General features: G+C 39.6%; 1 protein-coding gene across 8 annotated transcripts; it reads left to right on the top strand.

Moving 5' to 3' along the window:
- Positions 1-165: 165 nt before the first annotated feature.
- Positions 166-22,262, top strand: Gdap2 (ganglioside induced differentiation associated protein 2). 8 transcript variants are annotated; one of them, XM_065486775.1, is made up of 12 exons: positions 166-334; positions 13,100-13,288; positions 13,348-13,490; positions 14,318-14,450; positions 16,013-16,122; positions 17,186-17,422; positions 18,560-18,728; positions 18,962-19,115; positions 19,170-19,309; positions 19,841-19,895; positions 20,064-20,207; positions 20,851-22,262. In XM_065486775.1, the coding sequence occupies exons 2-12, from the start codon at positions 13,104-13,106 to the stop codon at positions 20,890-20,892; spliced, it is 1,512 nt and encodes a 503-aa protein (XP_065342847.1). In that variant the 5' UTR covers positions 166-334; positions 13,100-13,103; the 3' UTR covers positions 20,893-22,262. The 8 variants fall into 8 exon arrangements, with proteins under 8 accessions (XP_065342847.1, XP_065342841.1, XP_065342840.1 ...); XM_065486769.1 differs by lacking the exon at positions 166-334 and adding an exon at positions 9,251-9,372; XM_065486768.1 differs by lacking the exon at positions 166-334 and adding an exon at positions 11,601-11,792.
- Positions 22,263-24,225: the final 1,963 nt, after the last annotated feature.

The following is a 24,225-nucleotide window of genomic DNA, read 5'->3' as shown; positions in this document are numbered from 1 at the left end:
CATGATCTGCACAAAAATATTAAAAATTAACACTGCAGCACAAAAAATTATCCATTTGAATTTTAATGAAATCAGCTGGAAGAGAAATGGATAAAATAAAAATTATTTCTCCATTGGAACTGATTTGAACATCAGAATACCGGTTAAAAATAGGACAGAGAACAGCTGACATTGATAGTCAGCGCCACGATCGCAGGACGGGCGCAATCGCACACTCGAGTTTCACTCCAGTCAAAAAACCCACGGAGATAGGAGCTGCAGATATTCACCAGCACTCCGACTTGCCGCTGATCTTGAAGTTTTTTAGTCATCAGCAGGCGCTAGCAGATTATGAGTAAGTTTAATATTTGAGTTTTAAATCATTAAGGCCGGTCCTATTGGAATCAGAGTGAATTTTTTGGAAGAATTATGCGAAAGCTGGATAATGTGCTAGGCGAATTGTATTACGGGCTCCGGTGCTCTTCCCTCCCACGCCCCCGCATGCAGAGAGCTCCGGATAAAGTGCGTGTCATTGGGTGTTCAAAGTTGGGCTCTGACACCAACCCTTTGTCATTTTAAACTGTGTGGAGACTAAACCCCTTCTTCTAGCGAAATTTCTTGTCTATACAGAAAGGGAAAACCCAATTATAATTTTTAGTAAATAAATTAATTGAATTTTATAAATTTCATGCCAGGTGAAGTGAGAGGGCCATTGACCCCTGGTGCACATCCGTCAACAATATAATGCTTTACAAAAGTGCATTTTTTTGTGGTGAAAATTCGTTTTAAATTCTATTGAACCGAATTCTCTTGCTGCGAATTTTAACTTTGGCAGTCGCAAAACAAGACACGTTAAGTTTTTATTTTACGTCTCTGACGAAATCTTTCGACTTATATCTACGTGATCCATAAAAAAGTATCCATTTTTTACTTCTTGAAGCAATTTTCCGGTTGAATCGGTTGAGCATTTACCCAGAAAAATGCACTTTCAAAAGGCGTGCACAACCGGTGTATTGTTTAATGAGTCAAGAAAGAAATCTATAATCTAATACACGATTTGTTTTTATTTACCCGAACGCAACAGCATGAATGAGTAATGAAAGTGCAATTGCGTCACTGCCAGAGCGCCTCGCTCTTTCCGCGCCGCGTGCGTCATTTTTGTTGGCATCGTCAGCTTATTTTTATCCAGCCGTTTATTTATTTTGGGATTTGATTGTTTGACCTATCAGCTCATCCCAGGTAATCAGCTGATTAGTAACGCCAATTACGTTGCTTTATCAGCTTAAGGCCGACGTTCCAAAGCGTTGCAGGAAGCCTGACCTGAATTAGAAAAAGCTGGAATGGTGGGGCCATTTCTATTTGACTGCTCATTTTCTTTCATGAGCAAAATTGGAAAAACGTATTTCCAATAATTTTTAGTCAATAATTTTTTTTTTAATGTTGAAATTTGCAGTTTTCCTTTGATATTTCAAAAATAATATCTGAAGTTCATATTTATTTATTTAGTTTTTATAGCTTTTAGAATATAATATTTATTTAACGCCAATGGCGTACAACTATTTCCAGCATTTATATTAGGCAGCTTTGGTTAATGCCAAAGGTTTTAAAGGACAATCAAGAATATGGTGCATACTATACAGATCAGCATTGCAATAACTACATTTACATTTGTCAGTAACATCCAGGTGAAAACAAGAATTTGTACAAATAAGAAAATGATAACCATGAAAAGAAGTTCATATTTATATGTTCTTGTTTATTTGGGAAAATCGGTTACGTAAATATACAAATAATTAAGAATATACTGCTACAAAGGGCATTCAAATCCTAGCAAAATAAAGCTAAGATGAGTCCACGTTTTTTTAAATTTTGGTGTAAAACCCTATTTATGCAAGATAAATATTTCAGGTATTTCTGGTTGATTTATAAATTTGCAGTCCTTCATATTGTCACAATTTTCTCGTTTGCTTTGATTCCTCTTGATTTAACTTACAATTAAATCAAATTCAAGCCAATTACGGCGATTCAACGTTTCTGGTTGCTAGAAAAAGCTAGCTTGGAGCAGAAAATCCAGAAGCCTGCTACTCTCTTAAGTGGTCTATTCCAGTGTAGAATGGCACAACAGAAGGACTCGCAACTAACAACCTCCATTTTGCACAAAACCCTTTCACCCTCAAGCTGTTGCCGTTATCAAAAAGCCTGTTGAAAAGGAGCTCTCTTGGAGAAGTCGCGAGAATTCTCCTCGACCCTGGGTCCATTGAGACACTCGCACACGTGAGCCGCGCTCTCATGTTCCTCGCGCGTTGAGCAAACTGCAAGACAAAAGTTTGAGAATAAGCCGCCGCAAATTTGGGCGAGTGCTCCCAGTGAAGAGGGTCGCAAAAGACCCCAAAGTGGTGGCTAATCCTGGCCCCCGACTCGCCAGCCAGAGCACAGTGTGTCGTGCACTCAAAGGAAGCTGACCCAGTTTTTCCTCGGAAGGGCGGGTGTGGGTGGATCTCCTTGCGCGAGGACGTGCTGTGACGTCGCGCCGGGAATCGATGTCGCTCTCTTTGGGCCAGTTTGTTCCTTTGTGCTGTTATTTACTCCACGGGCCGCTCGCAATTATTCCCCGCGGCCGCCGGGGCATTATGCAGGCAAATATTTGGAGGCAGCCGATCCTTCGGGGGAAGGCCAACAAGTAGAACGCGTGCGTTTGGTCGATCGGTGCCCAGCGTGTTTGCGTTGTGCGCTGAACTCAGGTTAATCGCTGCTCAAAATCCATGCCGACCAAGGAGAATTGTGAATTTCGAAATTCAAAATTTAGATGGGAAAGATATAAAGTCAACTGAATATTTAATCTGTTTGTTCAGGCCATGTCACAACTTTGAAATTTCGTTATATGTAAACAAGGAAACATAACTCTTTAAGTTTTATTTGGCGGTAAATATTTAGAATGCGAGTTTTTATCGGTTTGTGGTATTTTAAACTTCCATTTTTAACGATGCAAACTAAGATAGCCAGGTAAAAATTATTAATTTACAATAATAATTTACAGAGTTATGGCGTTCCAAAGTAGAAAAATCCTTGTAGCGTGTGTTATTTTTTAGTCGTTATATTGATTTAAAACAGATTTTAAAGCCAGTTTCTGTCCGCAGTCATGGGGATTTTTAAGGGCAGAGATCTTTTTCCTTTTTTGAGCTGAGATGAATCGATGGATGTGTCAATGTTGACTTTCTGGAAAGTCCCCTTTTCTATTTTTGCCTTGAAAATAGCGAATAGCTCATTAACGGTTTAAGATTATTTTCTGATCCGACGAATAATGGAAAACCAAGCTCCATTTTTTATTGGGAAGAAAAATTGGTTGAATCAATTTTGAAATATTTTTTTTAATTAAAAAAATTGGGAGAGTTTTTATCACAGCTTAAACAATAACCCTTCGTCAGCTTTCACTGTATGTGCAGTTTTTACACTTCGATTTAGTTTAAAGAAACACAGCTTTGAACAAAATTGATTGTAAAAGACCCCAACTTTGCATTTTTACTAAATCACACAAATGAAAACCATGGTTCGATAATGACATAATATCTCTCGCTGCCAGTGAAAGTATATACAGCACTTTTTTATCTGTATAACGACACGCCAAGTGTTATTAGTAAACAAACTCATCAACTGCATAATATGAAAGTCTTTTGATCCAGCTCGACAGCAATTAAACATTTACTCAACCCTAATTAAAATTCTTGACTCCTTTTCAGACCATTTGACGTTATTTCAGACATCATACGGGAAACAAAGTTGGTTGCAAAAAAGAAATAAATTGCATATCTTGTGCCCCCAGCCGTTTTGCTTGGCGCGACGGCCTCCGAACTAGTCTCGCGCGTTCTGCTCCGCTGAAACGCGAACGTAATTTTACCCTGCATAATTACGCCGCTCTCACACTTGGGCTCGAGGGAGAGAGAGACGATGAGGCGAAGTTACATAACACACACGGTGCTACGAGGAAATCAGATGTTGCGGCGTAATGCTTTCAAGTGGAGTAGTCCGTCAGAGGATCATATAGGCTGGCCCCGACGGCATACGAAATCGAGTACATTTACCCAGGCCGTGACATCCACCAGCAGGCACGAGCCGCATTTCTCCAAACCATCCATCCATCTAAACATAGCTCGCGTTTTACGGCTCGCGTGCTGCACACTAAAGGCCCGAGCTCATGTATGGCATTCATGCAATTGGGAAATGGCTCGGCGTATTATCGCCCCGCCGGCGCTGCCTTTAGTAATTACCCCGTTTTCCGTTTTTCAGCTCTGTTCGGACTAATTCTTGGCCTCTTTCCAAGAATCGGCTCCCTTACAATTAGAATACTGCTGGAGTGGACTTAATAATGTTGATTTCCCAAAATTTAGTGGAAAAATTACACAATCCCGTTAAAAGCTAGTTTTCTTACTCAAAACTGTAGATATGAAGTAATTTCACTCGATAAAGGTTTTAAAATTTTACAGCGATTTCAGGAAAACAAGAAGTTATAAATTAACCGTCGGCGAGTGATTTTCTTTGCTCCATCAGCAAAATCTCTTACGCCCACGCGCTCGCTTGGTGCATATTATGTGTGACGCGATTTAATGCGCTTATTGGCAGAGACGCGCACATGATGCGGTAATTCGATTTAGTGCACGCCGAAGAGTCGCGCGCCGGCAGTTGAGCAACCCTTAACTGGATTCCGAGAAATCGCTTTAAGTGTCTGCAATCGATTTCTGTCCAATGGGCATGATGTCTCTACAATAAATATGAAAAGCATAGCCTCTCGCCCCACGCAACAACTGGCGAGCCGTATACTTATCCATTTTTGCGGTTTCCGCCACTCAAGTTGTAGTAAAAGTGACACTTCCTTTTTCGCCGTGGTGGCCGTTATCTAAAGAATTCAAGATATTATTAAAAATGCTGCTGGGGAACTGATAGAAGTTTTGATTTTACTGAAATATTGAGTTATTTCTGGTCATAGTATAAAAGGTTAAATACTGCTTTCGTTATTTGTATAATGCACTATATTTAAAATATTTATTTCATCAGGGAAACAGATTTCATTAAAATAATTAAAACGCAGTGACACGTAAGCGTGAAAAAATATTTGAATCCATAACTGAGCATCTCCCTCCTACGCAATGGGTTGAAAGAAAGGAGCAAAAGTCTCCGTCCGTTGATCCGCCCTTTAATCCGCAAATGGAAAGAGCAGTGAAACTGTGGCGCCGTGTGTTGTCACAAGGGCAAGTTTTCGCCTGTTTGGCTCCGCTTCCAACATTTGTGAGACGATTTTTTCCGCCGGTTGATGGGGGCGGCTCCGGGGAAGCGGCGAGCCGTTTTTCTCCTCACCGCATGTACGTGTACGTTGGCTGCAGCTATAGCTCTCCTAATATGCAGAGAGTTGGATTGGGTCCAAGCGGTCTGGAAAATAGCGGCGAATCTGTCGCAAATCCTGTCACGCTTGGCTCTGCATGATGGTTATAAATTTCTAGCCTTCTTTCCTATTCCGCAGCAAAAAGCTGCACTCCATGGCCCTCTGCATACGCGCGGGGTGAAAGTTGGGCCAAGGACGAGCCCTGGATCAGCCCCGGCCGCTCGAACTCGTGCGAACTTACTTTTCAGCGACATGCTGCGCTGTTGCATTTTGCTTTTAGTGCGGAAAAGACCGTTTTTGTGTCAGATTAATTATCACCTCGTGGAGCTGCGGAAAGCAAAAAGGATGGCTTCATTAAAGTCTTCTGCTTGGGGAACGTGGTGGCACGCCCCTCATTATTTTTTCACTTCAACTCGGCTGCTCCTTTTATTGTCATAGGGTCTCACCCCGACCAGAAATTTAATGCCGATCGTGTTCGTTTGATCGTGACACGTCTTCATTATTCCTTGAACAGGTATTTTTTTATCTTCTTAAATGGCTTAAGTGCATTGCTTCGGGTGTCTCATAGCTTTTCATTTACAGCACGATGCAATTTAAAGTAATATGCCATGAAGGTTTTATTTTGTTACTGAACAGCCTGATTTATGCATTTTAATATGCGACTCAAAGTTTTACAACTACATAAAGGATCTTTTTTAACTTTTGATTGTTAATTTGCAATACAAATATTGCAAGGATGGATAAAAAATGGGGAGAAAGATGCAAAAACTAAATCTCATAAAATTCACCATCGTCGAGCTTTCTGGTTGGCTTTTTTGGAGCCAAGTCTTGGCTTTTCATGAAATGGGGCGGTGCATGACGCCGAAACTTGTCGCAAAAAGGAAATAAATCAAGATTTCAAAAGCAATGATGAAGTCCGTTTCCATAATATACCATGAGTGAGCTAAAATATAGAATATCAAACAAAATAATTTTTAATTTAACAATTACATTAGAAACTAGTGGGTAATCCAAAACATTGAAATGGACACCTCATTGTCAGAGCTAAACTGCATTTCTCTATTCTGCTGTTTGTACACTCAACATTAGCTTCAGCGTGAATTTCATCATCATTTTTTGCTGTTCTCATTTTCAGCGACGAAATGCGCGCGGTGGCGTTTAAATTTCACTCAGCTGGAATGCGATTTAGTGCGAAATGCCTCGCATTGTTTGCAAAAAAAGTCCCAGGCGTCGACACCGCAGCAACTCTGGCAAAAAAATTTAAATATCACATACAGAGCAGCAAACGCACATTTTGCACGACGAGCGCTAGAATAACAAACGGCGAGCGAGCAGACGGTGCAATTTCGCCCAGAGGCCTCTTTTCGACTCCCTCCAAAGAGCAATTTTTCTCGGAAAATATTTCAATTTGCAAGAACAGCGCACCCGGCCGACTGCTCCTTTTCGTCTAATGGCCTCTCACAAGAGAAAATGGCGCGACGAGAAATTAAAAATTGAATCATTCATTGCAGACTGGCCTGCTGGCTGCTTGGCTCTTGTAAAAGATTCAAGCCGCGACCCAGAAAAGGTGGTTCTTTTAATCTCGCTGGAGGAATACCAATCGCGTAACATCACTCGCGTGGTGATGGCGAACCAGCCACCCCCGGGTTATTACTCGTGCCGCAGCCATCCCCCATTCGGCGGCAATACATCAAAAAGTTTTGCTAGCCTTTTCTTCTCCCAGCTATCCATCCATTTGTACTACTTCTACTACATAACTATCGATTACCGCGCACTAGGAACAACAATAAAAAAGGCCAGCGCCCGCACATCACAAAAGAACGGAATCGATAAACCGTGCGCTCTCTGCTCTCTCTCACTCGCGAATCACAAACGTGCACTATACACCTACTGCCTTCGCATTGAAGGGAGTTTTGCCCGCTGGGAAATGTGCGCAGGAATTTTCGTGAGATGACTTAACTTGTTGAGCAACCGCTAAACGATTTTGACAACCAACTGTGTGCGTCTGTAATGAGTCTTCATTTGCTATAGCTTATTGGATGACCTTGTTATAAAAATATCCCTTTGACCTTAATGAGTAAACTGCTGAAGTGAACTTGTAACTATTAAAATATTTATATTCGGCAGAAATGTAATAAAATCATTGAAATAAACTTTATGTATCATTGTTATAGTACATATACATAATATAAAGAGGAAAAAGAATTGAATAATTTAAATAACCAATTATCCCCTGTGAATGAACATTTCAAAGAGCAGCTCTAAATTATTAATCAATTAATCAAAGTCAATAACACTCAGCCGCTTGCGTTTAAGTGGGCTCTTTCTCGAAAAAGAGTAGGCTCTCCAAAACAAAGCAAAGCACCAATCAGTCACTTTACACTTTAGTCGATAACATATATAGCCGGAAGAGAGTGCTAATTATATAATTTCCTTGTTGATCGGACCCTAATGCGTCGATAGCACATGCAAAAGCGAGCATCGTCTAATTTTTATCGTTCTCAATACGGCGCTAAACAGGCGACGAGGCGATAAGCACAATAAATAAGGGCCTGCGTGGGGCTGCTATTAAGGCCACAGGTGATTTAGAGCCACACAGTCACGACAATCCCTTGGCGGCGCACACCAAGCAACTAACCCCCTTATTCCGCTGGGCCTTTGTTTCATTACGGCAACAAATTACAGCTGTGCGCGCCTTTAATACTTAATATGTGGCCCGCCGTCAACGTGAGGTGCTCCTCCGCTTATAAATTATTGATGACAGCGGCTTATCAATATTATTGATCGCTTTTCAGGCTGTGGTGGGAAATGGCTAAAAGAGAGTAATGCATGACATACTATGCAAATTTCAGGCGAGCAGAAAATTTAGCCCTTCGCCCAGTTGTGTCTGATAGTTTTGGAGCTGGTGGAATTCAGCCGGGAAACGCATTTCTTGTTTATGTTTGTTCAGCAAAAATTATTTTACTTTTGTTTGTATACATTTGTTTAACTCTTTGTTTTGGTAGGATTTTCATGAAAAATTACCATTTTTAAAAGTTCAATTAGGTTTTGATAGCTGAAATAACAAAATGATCTCTCACAATACTACTCATATGTTTGTGTAAGCTCAATAACATCGAGCCAACTGGAAGGCTTAGAGCTGGAAATATTAATTTTCAGCTGCTCGCATGTTCTTTTTTCTCTCATGGCGAGGTATAATTATGCGACACGCGTACCATATATGTCGTGCTGGTTGCATATATCTCGATCATGCAATCTCGAAGTTGATGTTTAATTTAGAATATACAAATAAAACACTAGCTACAACAATTTAATTTCGTATAGTGGAATTCGCAATTTTATTGAAGAGGGCTTATTTTATCAGCATGTGCTATTTTAACTTTCATTTTTTCATTTCATAAATAAAATATCTAGTCAAAAGCCAACTGAAACATATCGTGAATACCAACGCGATAATAGTAAAATCAAAGTTTCATGAATTATTCCGGAATTGCATTTGATGTTCGTGATAGTGCATTGAGTTACCCAGCAACTTTCCCTAAAAGAGGACGGTGGAGCAATCGATAAGGCTCGACGAGAAGCAAATTTTGGCGAGCCTTGCACTGTTCAGGATTCAGGAATTCCGCAAAACTCGCGTCACGCATGCAATTCTCAAGGGGAACGCACGGTGCATAACAAAACAAACGTGCAATGCTCATGTCGCGCCGCCAGACGCCACTCGAACCGAATTCAAATCAGAAACCGGTTTAACTTATATCACAAACTCGTCAGCCGGCATTGGCTGGAGGCTGGATCCTCAAGGCCACGAAGCTCTTCCTCCGGCCGGTCGGCCGACCTGACTGCCGCCTTTGGGTGGGTGCTGGCGGGCGACAAAACGATTTACTCGCTGCCTGCCTCTGCTTCGGTGCACCTGGTGGTTTGAGCGACGTGCAGTGTCTGCTTGCGCTTGTTATGACGGCCATGTCTTTCGTCGACCCACTCACGCTGCGACTCAGCCTGCAAGGCGCGTTGAGCAATGAGTGAGTACACGCTTTGTGTTATCTGGTATTTCGTGAAATGTTTAAGCACTTTGCCTCTTCCGGGAGAAGCCTGCCATGTCACTTGGCTTAGTCAGAGCCAGCATAATAGTTGTGTCTAACTATTACCGTTGGACTGTTTTCCAGAATGTATTTTTGTCCCGATGATATATTAGTTGAGCAATAACTCGTTTTTCCGATTCGTCTGGTGTATGTTGGAAAAACGGACTTGTTTAAGAAACATTGTTGCTCAGAGTTTGACACGGATAATTTCTTTCCGTACCTCTTATCAAAAATACAAGTTGTAACTAAGTATATTATTTATAAAGTTCATTCCCTAAATATACAGTTTCCTCATTTGATATTAAGAACCAACGGTGAAACTTGAATAGGGAGAAGCCCCTTACAGTGAAGAGGTCAGATTCAATTCAAAGGCATTTTTTTCTTTGCCGTGCCATCTTAATGAAATAAACGCATCTCATTATAATTATGCCGGCAAATGCGTAATTCTAGACAATCCGGTGTACAGTTCAGGAATTTATGAAGAGATCTCTCTCCCTACTTGCCCATGAAAACCAGTTTTAGGTCGTTAGACGGTGTGCTTTAAATAGAATTAAGCGTAACCCAGGTCAAAATTCGGTTAACCACAATCCATTCCACGCTCTCCTCTATGAAATTTCAGTGCAACGCGTTCCGCGGTTACCAATAAACCAGCGATCGATTAATATTTATTTTTAATCCAAAGCGTTTTCTGTATTTTGTGGCACTCCGTTTGTTTGCGCAGACAGCAGCCCGACGGCTGTGCCAATTATTAATTGATTCGAACGTTTGTTTGCTGAGTGACCCATTTAGAGAAAAAAAGGCAGATTTTGTTTTCTCTTTGATCTGATTTATTCATGCGAGCGTACATCAATGAATAACCATTCCGTGAAATGTGGACGAGCAGGTAATCGAATCCAAAATTGAAGAGGTTTTTGAGAGGTTGTACCTCAAATGGAAGTGTAATGGAATTGGGCGCGTGTGCCGGCGTGTTTAAGAACGTGCAATTTCCTCAGATCCTCTCTTGACGTCAGAGAGGCAATTATTAATGCAATTTTCTTACTATCACCGCGGTTGATTCTTCTTCACAAGGAGAAGAGTGCGAGCAGAGATGTAATTTGCGCAAGTCTCACGAACTTGGCTGAGCGGGTAGGCAACCGGCGCTACGTCCACGCTGCGAGGAATGCCTCCCGCCCGACGGAGTTTGCCGGGATCGTTACTATTGCAGCAGCTTGTTAGATCCGCTCGAGCCGCGCCGCAGTGGGTGTCCGTCTCCTCCTTTGGGTTTTGCCAACACAAAATGTCAATGCAAATTTTAAGCCGAGGGTAGCAGTATTGTTTATCTCCCAAACCAAAGTGGTTTTTGCAGCTTTTTTGATGCGCCACGTTCAAATCAGTTGTGGAGAGAAAGCCATATATTGCTTTTCAATCTTCTTAAATATGTCTCATGAAGCGATGAATCTTTTGGACTGATTTTTACGCCCTACTTGTCATCTTAAATTTAATTAATCTAAAGTACAAATTTTAACAAAATCGAAAATTGGGATGAATCTAGAGAGCAAATCCAGCACTGCGACCGAGTACACACCCTTCTATATGGTATTTAACTTCAGATAAGTGTCTATCGCAGCAGATATAGCCCGTGCACGTTGTGCTGAAGGCAGCAATTTTTTATAAACTAGGCTGAGTGAGCTCCCATTGTGACCCTCAGTCCCATGCTTTCTGCTATGTTATAGGTAGCAATTTTTCACATTCTTAGAAATCAATGATTATCAAAAATGCAGACAGTCCTTTAAGTTTTTAAATATGAAATTCCTGAGTGCAATAATTAATACCTGGGGAACTGTAAACATTCATTGATATCATTGAAGAGACAGCCACTGTATTCTAATTCAGGATAGGGTTGTAGTTTGAACATGATCTAGGTGTGTCTGGAGTCGATTGCAAGCGATAGGATTCCGTCTTGGGCGGCAATCGGATCTACTCGGGACCAGGCAAGGGAGGCGGCTTGCATTTGGCTAAGTGACTCACACTCCCGCGCTGCTCACTTCCCATAAATTGAGCAAGGCGTTCGTATCTGTTGAGCGCGCGTCACTCGGCCCCGTCAGAAAAGGAGGCTCGCGCGCGCACACATTCACACAAACGCATTAATAATTTCTATGCAGCCGTTTGTTATCGCGTTTTCCTCAGGGAGATAAGACCTACGCAAGCTGACTGCTGGCAAACACGCTTTAGAGCGCGTTATTTGTGACTGAGTGTGCCGGGTGCATTTGTGTTTCACGCTAATTAGCAGACTTAGTTAGTCTTCAGATGGCGAATGCGCTTATTGACCGAGAAGATGAAGCGCCACCAGTGTTACAACGCGAAAGCGGCTCTTCAGCTCGGTAAATATTTAGACGAGCAAGTCGGTCACTTTTGTAAAGTTGCAGTTTTATCAATGTTGGCTCTGCCGCTCTTTTTGTGCTGACGACACAGTGCTTTACACACGCGAAAATGCAATCTGATAAGTAATTACTCACTCTTTTTTCTATACTTGAGATGCTTAGATTTAACTGCGCTTTAATTTTTAACAAATGCAAATTTGGAAGTTTATTTTTTAAAGCTTAAGTTCGACTTATCTAGAAATGGGTTGATAAATCGTTTGATATATATACTCACAAAGCTCTTAAATATACATTCTTCCCAACCAACTAAAGGAATAAATTTCGGAATTTTTTGTATCTGTTTTACATTTCTCTCTCCTTTTTGTAACTGTGTTAAGTAGGATTTAAATTCGATACTTTATTATACACTTAAAAAATTAAATATTAATAAAAACAATCTCAAAGTTTAACAATTTTATTTTATCATAATTCTGATGATAATGATAACAAACAGGGCTGTTAAGTATCGTTTCATTACACCTATAGGTCTAAACCTAATGATTACGCTTTGAACCTGTAGCAATGTGGGCAATTAAAGCTTTTATTCTATTCCAAGGTTGCTTGAGCTGCAACTGCGCCTCGTAAACAATTATTATTGATTGATTCGAAGCAGCAAAAACGTGAGCGATCCGTTTAAAAAAGTTATGAAAGCCGATTGATCGGAGTATATCCATCGCGATATCGCCGCCGACAGGCCATGGGTGAAGCCAGATAAGGGTGGCGTGGCCTCTTGCTTCTGGACTGGAGCGCGGCGGTATTTACTTTAATCAGCTTCGGGGAATCACATGACCCGACGTGGGAGGAAAAACAAGCACGTGGAGTATAAATTTGTTATGGCCATGCATAATAACAGCGAGAGAGATCCGCAGACAGCAGAATCTCTTTTTCTCGGTGCGTAATGAAGGGATCAAAGCAAGGGATGGACGTGACTCGCCCTCGCAAACTGCAGCCGCTGACGGTGGGCGGCGAGCTGCGTAAACTCCGCAATCGGCTCGCTTCCGCCGCTGTCGGCAGGTAAATTGAGCCGCCGCCGCCACCCTCGCGGTCGGCTTCTTTTCCGCTTGCCGTGCCGTTTTGTTTACATCAGACGCCGCCGGCGTTTTATTTCTGCAGCCAAGCGATCGACCGACCGGGAACAAAAAGCGTTGCAAAACGCCATAATTGAAACGGCGGGGGTGTGTTTAATCAAGCGCTGGGGGTTAGCGGGAAACTGCTGCTGCTGTCATTCACTCGACTTAATAGAAAAATGTCACTTTTTGCTGTTGCAGAAAAATGAGGCTAGACGCCGAGCAGATCTTCGACAGCGCGCTTAACCCCGAGGTGGTGGAGGTCACCAGTCTCAAAACCTGGAGCTTAATTCCGCCCCTTCCCCTCGGCCCTGTGATCACTCCCGGGCCCCACAGCCCCAGGAGCCCCTTTCCCTGTGATCCCAAGCTCAATGACAAGATCGTCCTGTGGTAAGTGCAGCTGAAACATGCGACCGTCTCACCTATTAATTGCTTCTGTTGCAAATCAGGGTCGGCGATATTTCCTTGCTGAATGTGGATGCTATTGTCAATTCTACAAATGAATCTATGCTGGAGAGAAATTCTGTCAGCGACCGGATATACAGTCAGGCTGGCCAAGGACTTCTAGAGGAAATAAAAAATGAAATCAAAGGTACAGTAACATTTTTGTTTGACCTTGAACTAAGCCATTTTGAAGTGCAGAAGGCCCTTTTGTTCCTTTAGCAGCATGATGTGAAACTTATGAACTCAATACTAATTTTTGAAATAGGTGACCACTTGAGGTTTTGTTCATAATGGCAGTAAATTAAACCAGGCTTCAAAGACATATTGGTCTTTGGAGCTTGCCTCATGAATAGGCCGTACTGGATGACGTCGAAACTATAGTCGAGAAATTAACTAATAAGAATACTGAATATATTCGTTTGGAAATACTGAAAAACTTTGCCATACGATCTGCCATAATGATGGATTAATATTATTACTTGGAAATAAATCAGAACATTAATGTTGACATGCCAATTTTTGACCTGATTTTAACATAAATAACAATTACGATAAAAGCAACTAGTTTGATGTTATATTTGAGGAAAATATTTTGGTTTATCATTTAAGTTGCGTTTCCCCTGCTCAAATTATTATTATTATGATAAAAGCCTAATAGTATTCCTAATGCCCCCTTCTTTTGACAAATAATATCAAATCACATGGTGCATTGCATCATAAATAACGGTAAACCATTATTATTAATACCGCCGATGGCAATCAATCAACGTCGCAGCTCTAAACGTGGCATCAATTATAGCTGGTGTATAGAAAAAAATCGCCCGGGGTCATAGCTGTGTGGTGGTGGGTCAAACCTGTTTTTACCTGCCAACTGCTGCGCACTTGGCGACACAGTTCTTCATTAGACTTCTGCGCGCATAGTCAAAGAAGTTGTTTGCTGAAATTAACGTTAAAATTGCTCGTTTTGCATTCCAGAGTGTAAGACTGGGGACGTCCAAGTCACCAGTGGACACAACCTGCCCGCCAGGTACATTATTCACACCGTCGGTCCCAAGTACAACATCAAATACCAAACAGCTGCTGAGAACTCGCTTCACTCCTGCTACAGGTGATTGCATAATATCGCATTACACATTTTCTTTTAATTTCTGGTATGAATATTTGAGAGTCCTAGACCCCTTAAAATTTGTTAAGCTGTATGTTTTCATCTGTTATTTTCACATTTTTTAATGCAACAAACGTTTAATGAATATGACAATACATTTATTGGAAGATTTTGTTATCGTAAAGATCTGAAATATAATTTTCTAATCTATTTCTAGCACTTTTTATGCTGTTATATTTTTGGAAAATCGTGAATTTTTCTCAATGCAACAAACACTTGCAGCATCTGCATCAATGGAAATCTTTTGATTTAGAAAACTGGTTTTCTGCTGCGAGTAGTTACTAAGCATTAAATATAATGGAAGTCGTGTGTGCAACAACAGGTTTTCCAGGCTTAAATTTGCATACAGACAGCTGCTTTCCCCACCTCAATGGCAGCTTTAAACATTCACTCCATTTATCTTATTCCATGCACTCTTAAATCGGTAAAGGAATGTGCAAGATGTGAATCTCCATGCTGTTGACCAGACATTATTGTTTTATTTACTCAAACAAAACAGCAGCATAAGCATGACTATTCCTTTTTAGAATTCATGGTGTGTTAAAGCATCGCATAGCTGTTAATGCACTGGGGCGCTCCTTGTCCTCACGCGCGAGTAATGGGGATTTTAGAGTTTTTTTCTTGTAGAGGATGATGTGTGCTTTTTTGGAGCGACAGTCTTTAGGAGAGCCGTTTTTTTAAATAAAATTTCAGTTCAGGGTGAATTATGTTAAAAAAGCAAGTAAAATTCATGGTGGAATTTTGGTAGTTAATTTTAAGGGTTTCATTTCAGTCGCCTGTCAGTTAGAATTGAAACTGTTATTGAACTAAATTGTATTCACACTCATTTTTTCATGCCTCAAGATTAATATATATATATATATATATATATATATATATATATATATATATATATATATATATATATATATATATATATATTTATTTTCAATGATTTACAATACTTTGTATTAAATAAACTACATAACTGTTTTGAAATAATAATTCTATTTCATAAATTTGACAATATTTATCCAAGGAGAGGCTTTTTGCTGAAGTTCTCATTATTAATGAATTTACAGTTGTGGTATTTTATGTATTTACAGATCACAGTTGTAGATTCACCAAGCAATTTGAACGTTTTGCGTGTAATGCTCCAATAAGAATGGTTAAAACATACAGCCAAATCTTCTGCACTACTTCTTATCTTCAAAATTCCATTCTGCTGTCGTCTGGACTAATATCAATAATGTAATTTCCCCCATTTGCGTAAGACACGTCATCAGTATTGAATTCTTCCTCTCTTGATAATTAAGTCAAGATGTAACGCGTAACAGTTTGATTTGCACAATTAGTAGTGTGACTTAAGCTCCACAAAACCACTCCAACGTCACAGCGTCCTCTGCTTATCTGTTATTGTCACGTTGAATCAATCAATGGCTATTGTTTGGAGAAGATAAGCCGCAAGCGAGACGCACTTGCTTAGCCAGATTTTCTTACTCACCTGCCGGCTGTGCTTGTTGCAGGAACGTGCTGCAGAAGGCTTGTGAACTAGGCGTCAACACAATCGCCATTCCTGCAATCAACTCGGTCAAGAGGAACTATCCCCCTGACCAGGGGGCCCACATCGCCCTGAGTAAGATTTTCTTCCTTTTTTTCTTGGTGCATTTTTATTTAGGGATAATCTCTTGCAATGCACCCTTGCCAATTATTATCATAAAACAAACATTCTAGCCCTTGGTCTAACTTCTTGAAAGAAATACACGATCATGAAGAGACTACTACCCTGGCATAGAAACAAAAAACTTCATACATTTTATCTTTTTGTTTTTGTTTTTGTAAACGTCCATTTGTCAAAGTAACGGACTCTGGGAAGACAGTAACCAGCAATCAAGTGTGTTAATCTGTTTCTACTCTCCACAAACTGACAAACATGCATTTTAAAAATTAAATGTTTAACAAAACGTGATGCAGTCAAAGTATTCAGATAGTTATTATGATTGCGCATTTAACTGCAAGCCATTTGTTTGTTGGTACCCTGAGCGTTGTCGGGTCGCTCTATTACTGCTTGACACCACAGAGCAGGCCGAATTGAGCGTTCCAGATACTTAATTTTATTCCGATGGCCCTCGAGAAAAAGAGGAATCAGCATTCTCTCGCGCGCGCTCACTGCCTGATTTGTATCCCCCAGTGCTTACTTGATATTTGCTGATTCCTTCTTTTCTATTTACACCACTTCAAAGAGCGTTCAATGCAGCATTGTGAAATGCATGCTACCGATCATAAAAAGAGCAAACCGCAAAGAGGTCAATTTTTCTAAACATCAAAGCCATTTTTCATTGATTGACGTGAGTAAATTGTAAATTTTCAGCAGAATATGCAAAATAAATGTTTGCCTCCCTGTCTCGTCACTCTCGATCTCTTATCTTTGGATGTCTCGGTGTTGATTCTGTTAATTAACAAGTTTGAGAAAATTTCCTGTGGAGACAAAGCAGAGCTGAGCCAACCGCAAGAAGTACCACATTTTGCTCTCGGCTTGCATTCAAAAGTGACGCGTTTATTTCTGCACGCAGTTCATTTGAAGGTTACACGCACTCTGTTTACACAATTGATTAATTGTCATTAAATTCCTGAATAGGTGCTGACGTCCCCCACCTTGTTGCATTATTCAAGTACTGTAATTTTCCTTGCCTTTACAGGGACAGTCAGACGGTTTCTGGACAAGTACAGCTCCTGTCTAGACAAGGTTGTGTTGACCGTCGAGAATTCAGACGCCGGAATCTACGAGCTACTTCTGCCCCTGTACTTCCCCAGGACCGAGCAAGAGGAGTTTCACGCGGCCCGCCAGTTGCCAAACTGTGTCGGAGGTTTGGACGGTGAGCCTTTGCTGCCAGATCGCCAAATTCGCATCATTGACAACCCGCACCATTTACACGGTATGCTTGCTCTTCGCACCTGCTGCTGCTTCTTTTTAAACCAAAAATTTCTTTTGTTCCTCACATAACTGATCCACCCTTGAATTTTTCTCGACCGCATTATTTGGTCTCGCGCGGTGCGGACAAATTCAATTCCTTGCAAATTTCACTGCGGAATTTCGTGACCGAACAAGCATTATATTTTTACTGCCTCACGGTTTGTCATCCTCCCGCAAATAAAGCAAAATTATCTTAAAGCGGAACAAGGTCAAACTACTGTATAGCAAACGGGGAGCTGAGTTGTGTTGTTATTTGAGTTGGAATAATGCGATTTTTGCACACAAAGAGCGTGCCTTGTGGTAACAAGATCAGGCCTCAGTTGCCTGTGTTTCGATCAGCGGGTGCAGACGAGCTCCGATGAATGGCTCCTGCACCACCGGGCGCAAAGCAGTAGGGTTTGTTACCATGTATCGTCGCCCGTCCACTCGCTTGTCTTAGACGCAAAGCAGAGAGCGGCGCGAGCTCTCACTCGCTCTCTCCCTAGATCAGGTGGCTATTTCCCCTTCATTAATTGGCCTTCCCCCTTTATGACCTCACACACGTTAGCTAATTGCATTATTATGGCTTATGACATATTTTTGTGTGGTAGTCGTTGGCGCTGTTGTCCCCTTTCTATATTATTCTCTTGTCAGTGTGCTTTCGATGTGCTTTTGTATGCAAATCATGCAGTGCGACCGCCTCCGTGCCATTTGCGCAGTGACAGTGTAACAACGAATTTCGTTCGTTGTGCCTGATTTTGTTCCTGACACACACTGTCTCGAAACCGACAAAAATGGATTCGAGCAATTTGCGCAGTAAGATGCAGACGTTCAAGTAGTTAGACACGAAAAACATATAGTTGTGAACGCATTTTGTTATATGAACTGACTCATTAGAATGATTCACAGACAGAGCGTCTAGAACCATAATAATACAGAATGACCATAATATTTTCATCATAATAGCAATCGTTATTATATAGTCTCGCATTCACTGTAAATATCACCAGTTCTGAAATTTTATGAAAGCAGCAGCTGACTTTGATTCCGAGATACTAACAACTGGAGTTTTGTTTTATTATGACCTTCCCTGAGTGTTTCTTGTCTTCCTCTCCTACAGCAGACGAGGAAAGTTTGTCCACTCAGCTCGAGGGCCTGGGTGTGGGAGAGCACGCTTTTAGTCAGATGCAAGGTGACCTCGACCAGCAAAGACTGCTCGGGGACCTTCCTACCTATAACACCGAATACACGTCTGAATCGATGATGCGCGAGATGCAGAACAACATCAGGTGAGCACTCCCCTTTCTCTTTGCTAGAAATACTTTGGTCAAACAAGAAAAAATAAGTCAATGGACAAAAAAACAGTTAAAACTTTACTTAAATAATCAATAAAGATGAAAGCAGAGAATAATTCAAAACATCCGTTTTTCAATAACAAACATTATTAGGATACAGTGAGAAGTTCGTTTGAAAGGTGTTTTATTTTACTTCGTATTTATTTCGTAATTGCCGTGATTTCTAGCTACGACCGCCTTCTCCGCCGCGCTAGGACGGAAGATCTATCTGAAATCTCTGGAATTGGATGCCTGTACCAAAGTGGCGTTGACAGATTTGGCAGACCAGTGATCGTGTTTGTCGGCAAATGGTTCAAGTTCAACGAAATCAACTTGGAAAAGGTAGTAGAGCCTAATTAAAACTTGCAGCACATTCTTATTTCTCTTTGATTGCAGGCACTGCTGTATTTGATCTACTTGCTGGACCCTTTAGTCAAGGGAGATTATGTAATCACGTATTTCCACACAATGACGGGCAACAACAACTATCCATCCTTTAATTGGCTTAAAGAAGTCTACAACATTCTTCCATACAAGTGAGCAAAGGGCGTGATGCAATGAATTGATATAACACAAATGAAGCCGGATACTTCTTTATGTTTGAACTTGAATAGCGACCAGGGTTCGCAAAAACCCGCACTTTCTGGAAAACTCCACTGCATTTTGCAATAAACTTAACTCTCTTTGGCGGGGTTTTCTACAATTTAGTGCATTTTTCCAAAACACATTCATTTTATTGGAGATAAAAAATTCTCTAGATGGAAGACCAAAAATAAGGATTTTTACATAATCAGTACAAAAGCCACTTTCATCAAAACACCAAACATTTTAAAACTCTATCGTAATTTTTCAAATAACTGATAAATGTTATCTTTTTGGGGTTAGATTCGGAAATATGCATAAAACCCAAAGCTGGTGGATTTTCAGTTGTTTTTGCGCAAAAGAGTGGTACATTTTTTCACATTAAAAAATTGGTGATCCGTGATAGAGACAGCTTCATATAATATATATATTATATAACCTGTTGTGCAATTTACTTCATTAAATAATGTTTGTTTGTTTTTTAGGTACAAGAAAAACCTTAAGGCCTTCTACATTGTTCACCCTACTTTTTGGACTAAGGTGAGACATTCCTTAGAAATCAATTCTCACACAATATCGTACATTTCGCATGGCATATGAACAGGCTTTGAATTATTTACGCAATGCAAATTGACCATTCTAGGGGTTCATCCTATTGATTTTTTATGAGGTATAGCAACTAAAATGCATGCTATTCATTGATTTCAGATGATGACTTGGTGGTTCACAACTTTCATGGCTCCTGCAATCAAACAAAAAGTGTTCAGCCTGCCTGGAGTAGAATACTTGTACACGTCAATGACTCCTGATCAGCTTGAGATCCCTGCATTTATCACCGAGTACGACATGACTGTGAGTGTTTGTTTAGTACTTCACAAATGCGTGAATAATTCCTTAGCCATATTTGAACATATTTCTAGAGGGTGTGTAAATAGTCTCTAAGGTTTAGGCTTACCTGAAAAATGGATTTTTAATCCAGTCTGCTGGCCGAAATGGTCTTTATTATCTTTGCTTGTCAAATCTTCCCCATCACATTTTAAATTTGAGCTTGTATGCCGCTCTAGATGTAAATACCTTGATTTATGAAAATATTAGTAGATAATAAATATTTTTAATCACAAATTTTTTTCTGAAATTTGAGGTATACAAGCAAATGTTGACACTGATATCCAATAATATGCATTCTTATTAAATACAAAGAAAATAAATTGAAATTATATGCTACTATCAGTCAGCAGAAACCTAGAGGAAAATTAATTTATTTTTATGCTTAAATTTTATGTAAGTTAAGGTTTTATTCATGATTAACCAGCTTTGGGTACTTTCAGGATCATCTCAATTTATTTTAAATAATCCAGACAATTTATTCTGTTGTTGGCTAATAATTGAACAATCAAGATACTGTTCAAAATTAGCCATGATAATACATATTATTTTAATCAGACATTTTATTTTTCTGTGTGAAACAAAATGTCTAAAATTAATTTATTTTCAGATTAACGGTATTCGGTATGTGAGTGCGAGCGAGAGCGGCTGACCCCTAGCCTTAACCCCGTACCAGCAACTGCTGCTGTCGCCAGCATAGTGCCCTAGTGTTTCCTCAAGTGAACTCATTTGCATAGTGAGAGCTTAATAAAATATTTCGGGACTGCATTGTGCATTCAATTAATATACATTGTGCTGAGATAATTTGTAACTAAAGATAGTCTTTGCTGGACGCAATTAGGTTAACTATACTTCATGTCTGTGTTCTCGATCCAGAAAAACTTCTCTTCACACACATTTTGTATGTGTAAACAGCTGTTTAAGAATCTCGATTGATTTTGAGATGCGGTTGCTGCTCAAACTTTTTGGAACAGCAAGTTTGTTTTGCACTCTTTAGATGTCAGCAACTTTTGACGCATTCATAAGGCAATGATGTAAAAACGCTTACGGAATGAAATAATTGATAAAAAGAGGCCTTAGATAAAAACAAATTGGGTTTGGAAACGGAAGGATATAATTCCTTGCTGGATTACCATGCATATCATAAACAATGCTTTCATTACATAAATTAGTCGATGATAAAAAATATACCTTCAGTGTGTCGGTGTGTGCTTCAGAAAAATACAAAAATAATTAAATTTGGATAACTATACAGTGAAAGATATTTCTATTGGCTGATGGTAATGAGAAAAAAGGATAGAGAACTGATTGGAGCTGTACATAAAATTGAAAAGGATTAAACGGCTTGCCATTTCATAGAGTTTTTTTTATAGGATTTTGCATTTGTTCTGTTTTGTTTTAGAAATTCTTTGAGCACTTAAAACTTTCTGTGATTAACATAATTCACTTTTCTAATTAATTTGCAATATTTTTGCTGCTGAATAGTTATGTATTAAGCAATAATGCAAGAAACATCCCATTGTAAACAACGGTAAATAAACACTAATAGAAATCCCATGTTAAGAAATACCAATAAGACACCAGTGTAAATGTGTACTTTAAACATCTAACCGAGTTTAATGACTGGTTGTGTTCAGCGCTTATGACATCAGTGGTCACACCTCCTTTTCTAGCTGTTACAGGACGCTGCGGAGGGGTTTCAAGTCCGTAGAAAAGAAACATACTATTTGAACACAGAAATGAATATTAAACTGAATTATATAATATATGTAGCAGTATAGTTTTAAGACCAGATTGTTAATTGACAGAGAAATAATGCTGAGGTTTTATTACAAACCCGTACTTGTAGTACACGTTGAAGTATAACCTATTATTTGTTACGATCATAGACTGAATACTCTGCAAAAATTTGAATTGTTGTAAAAGCGCACTTGCGCGCTGCATACACAGAAAAAACTAAAATTATATTGGTGATATGTAAAGCATCTTGATTTTAATAAACTAATTCAATCAAGTCTAGAACACGTGTATCATTTTCATTAATTTGGTCTAAACACAAATTTCGGTTACTAAAAAGTCATCAGCTGTTTGGATTCCAACTAATAGTAAATAGTTGACTTTTCAGATCTTTATAATATTGACTGCAATTTCAAGAGCAGCCCAAGTATTTAGAAATATTTTTCAAACGGTTGAATGTTGGAGCTGCATGTATCAAATTAAAATTAACAGAGTTAAATTCTTTTTATTTGACACTTTTTGCCTTTTATTTTATTAGTTGGTGTATTGAGAGTTTGTTTGTGAAATTAGCTGATAAAAATGTGTTGAGCGCGTTTAGCGCACATATAGTTGCATATATTTTAGTGCCGCGGATGAGCTATTAATTTAAAATGTGATAGTTGTAGAACTTAATGTTTGTTAACGACGGAGGGAGAAATGTCACGGGTCGGAGGACAACATTGGCCTGAGATCCAGCCAACTCAACGAAATTTACACCAGAGATCAGTCTTTTCTTGTAGAATTCCTTAATTAAAGTTATATTCAACAAAATAATAAACATTTTTGGACAACTTTAATTAAAATTTAAAATATTTTAAGTTGTCCGAAACTCGCTTTAAATTGCTACCCCATACCTGATTTCAATTAAATTAAAACAGTGCGTATATTTAAACTTAAAGTTTAAAATAACAAAAGAAATCCAGAGCGCGTTTTAAAGGTTATCATTTTAGTAAAAATGTGGAAAATTTGTTGACTTAATAATGCCAGAGCACGCACAAAATGATTTAAATATTTCATATTTTTCTAAATACGTGCTTTTCTTATTAGTACAATCTAATTAATCTACCTTTTAAATAGAACATTTAACTTGCATAATATTTTCATTGCTTTTACTACACTTTCTCCAATTGCAAAAACTTTGTTTACCGCTACAGAAGCATAAAAGATAGCAGTATTGCGCATGCTAAATCAATTACTCCTTTGACTCTCAATTTCTGCCTCCTTTCCGACTCACTATTCAAATTCAGTTGCAAGAGCCGCGCAGGAAGAAAAGAATACGAGCAAGCCAACGTGCTGGAAACGAAATCAAAAGACTTTTCTGTGCATTCTATTGATTGTTTTCTGCAATGCCTCCCGTCGGCATGCTTAATGAGCGTTGATTTTTGCTGGAGCGAAGAGCCCGCGTTGCTGAAATATAATTGCATGGCGAACGCGAACAGCAGGTGTGCGTGTGTGATGGGCTGAACAGGCTGAACAGGCGGTCGAATCAAAAAATATAATAATAGGCGAGTAATGTGCGCGTCTTCTTGCGCACCGCGCGTCCACTTCCTACAATCTGTGTGTTGCTGCGATGCGGGTTCAGGAACCTTTCCTCAAAATAATACACTCCTCGCCGACGTGGAGATGTGCAATATAATTCCTTTTTTGTGTTTGGCAGAGGGGATTATTTCTCAGAAATCACGTAGAGAAAATGGTCAAGACCACAGAGCAATAAATTAAACATCGAAATGAAGTTGTGATTTTGTATACAAATAAATACATTGTAAATTGTTGAATGAGTTTTTAGAAAGGAGTAAACTGGCGTTTTCGTCATCATTTAAACGGATTTTAAATGCTGGCAATAAAATTCAGCGTTGCTTATCTAGGAAAATCATAATTCAATTTTTAGCTGGTTAGAAAACGAAAAATTTATCAAAATATTATAATTTTGTAAGATGGCCTCAGCCGACTGCGCCAGCCAAGAGTAAAAAATCGGACAAAGTCGGAGATTTGACAGAATTAACCACTTAATTAACTTGCAAAATTGTGTCAGCCTATGCAACCTGCAAAAATGCTAAGCCACCACAGAATTACGTACGTGGCTGAGACATCTAGTTTTTTCTAAAAACAGTTTTACTATGAGTTAAACAACGCGTATCCTTTCAGAGTCTCATTTGTTTCAAATCTCCATCGTGTGAATTGACACTTGGTAAAAGAATAGCCGCGATAA

Source organism: Cloeon dipterum, chromosome 3 (assembly GCF_949628265.1).
Source record: "Cloeon dipterum chromosome 3, ieCloDipt1.1, whole genome shotgun sequence".
NCBI classification, from domain to species: domain Eukaryota; kingdom Metazoa; phylum Arthropoda; class Insecta; order Ephemeroptera; family Baetidae; genus Cloeon; species Cloeon dipterum.
The sequence above is the reverse complement of the archived record's forward strand: the minus strand, read 5'-3'. Positions and strand labels throughout refer to the sequence as shown.

Coding starts and splice junctions, on each gene's coding strand:
- Gdap2 (XM_065486766.1), top strand. CDS start 12,730: ATGAAGGGATCAAAGCAAGGGATGGACGTGACTCGCCCTCGCAAACTG. Junction 17,423..18,559: donor CAACCCGCACCATTTACACG/GTATGCTTGCTC, acceptor CCTCTCCTACAG/CAGACGAGGAAAGTTTGTCC. Junction 19,310..19,840: donor TACAACATTCTTCCATACAA/GTGAGCAAAGGG, acceptor TTTGTTTTTTAG/GTACAAGAAAAACCTTAAGG.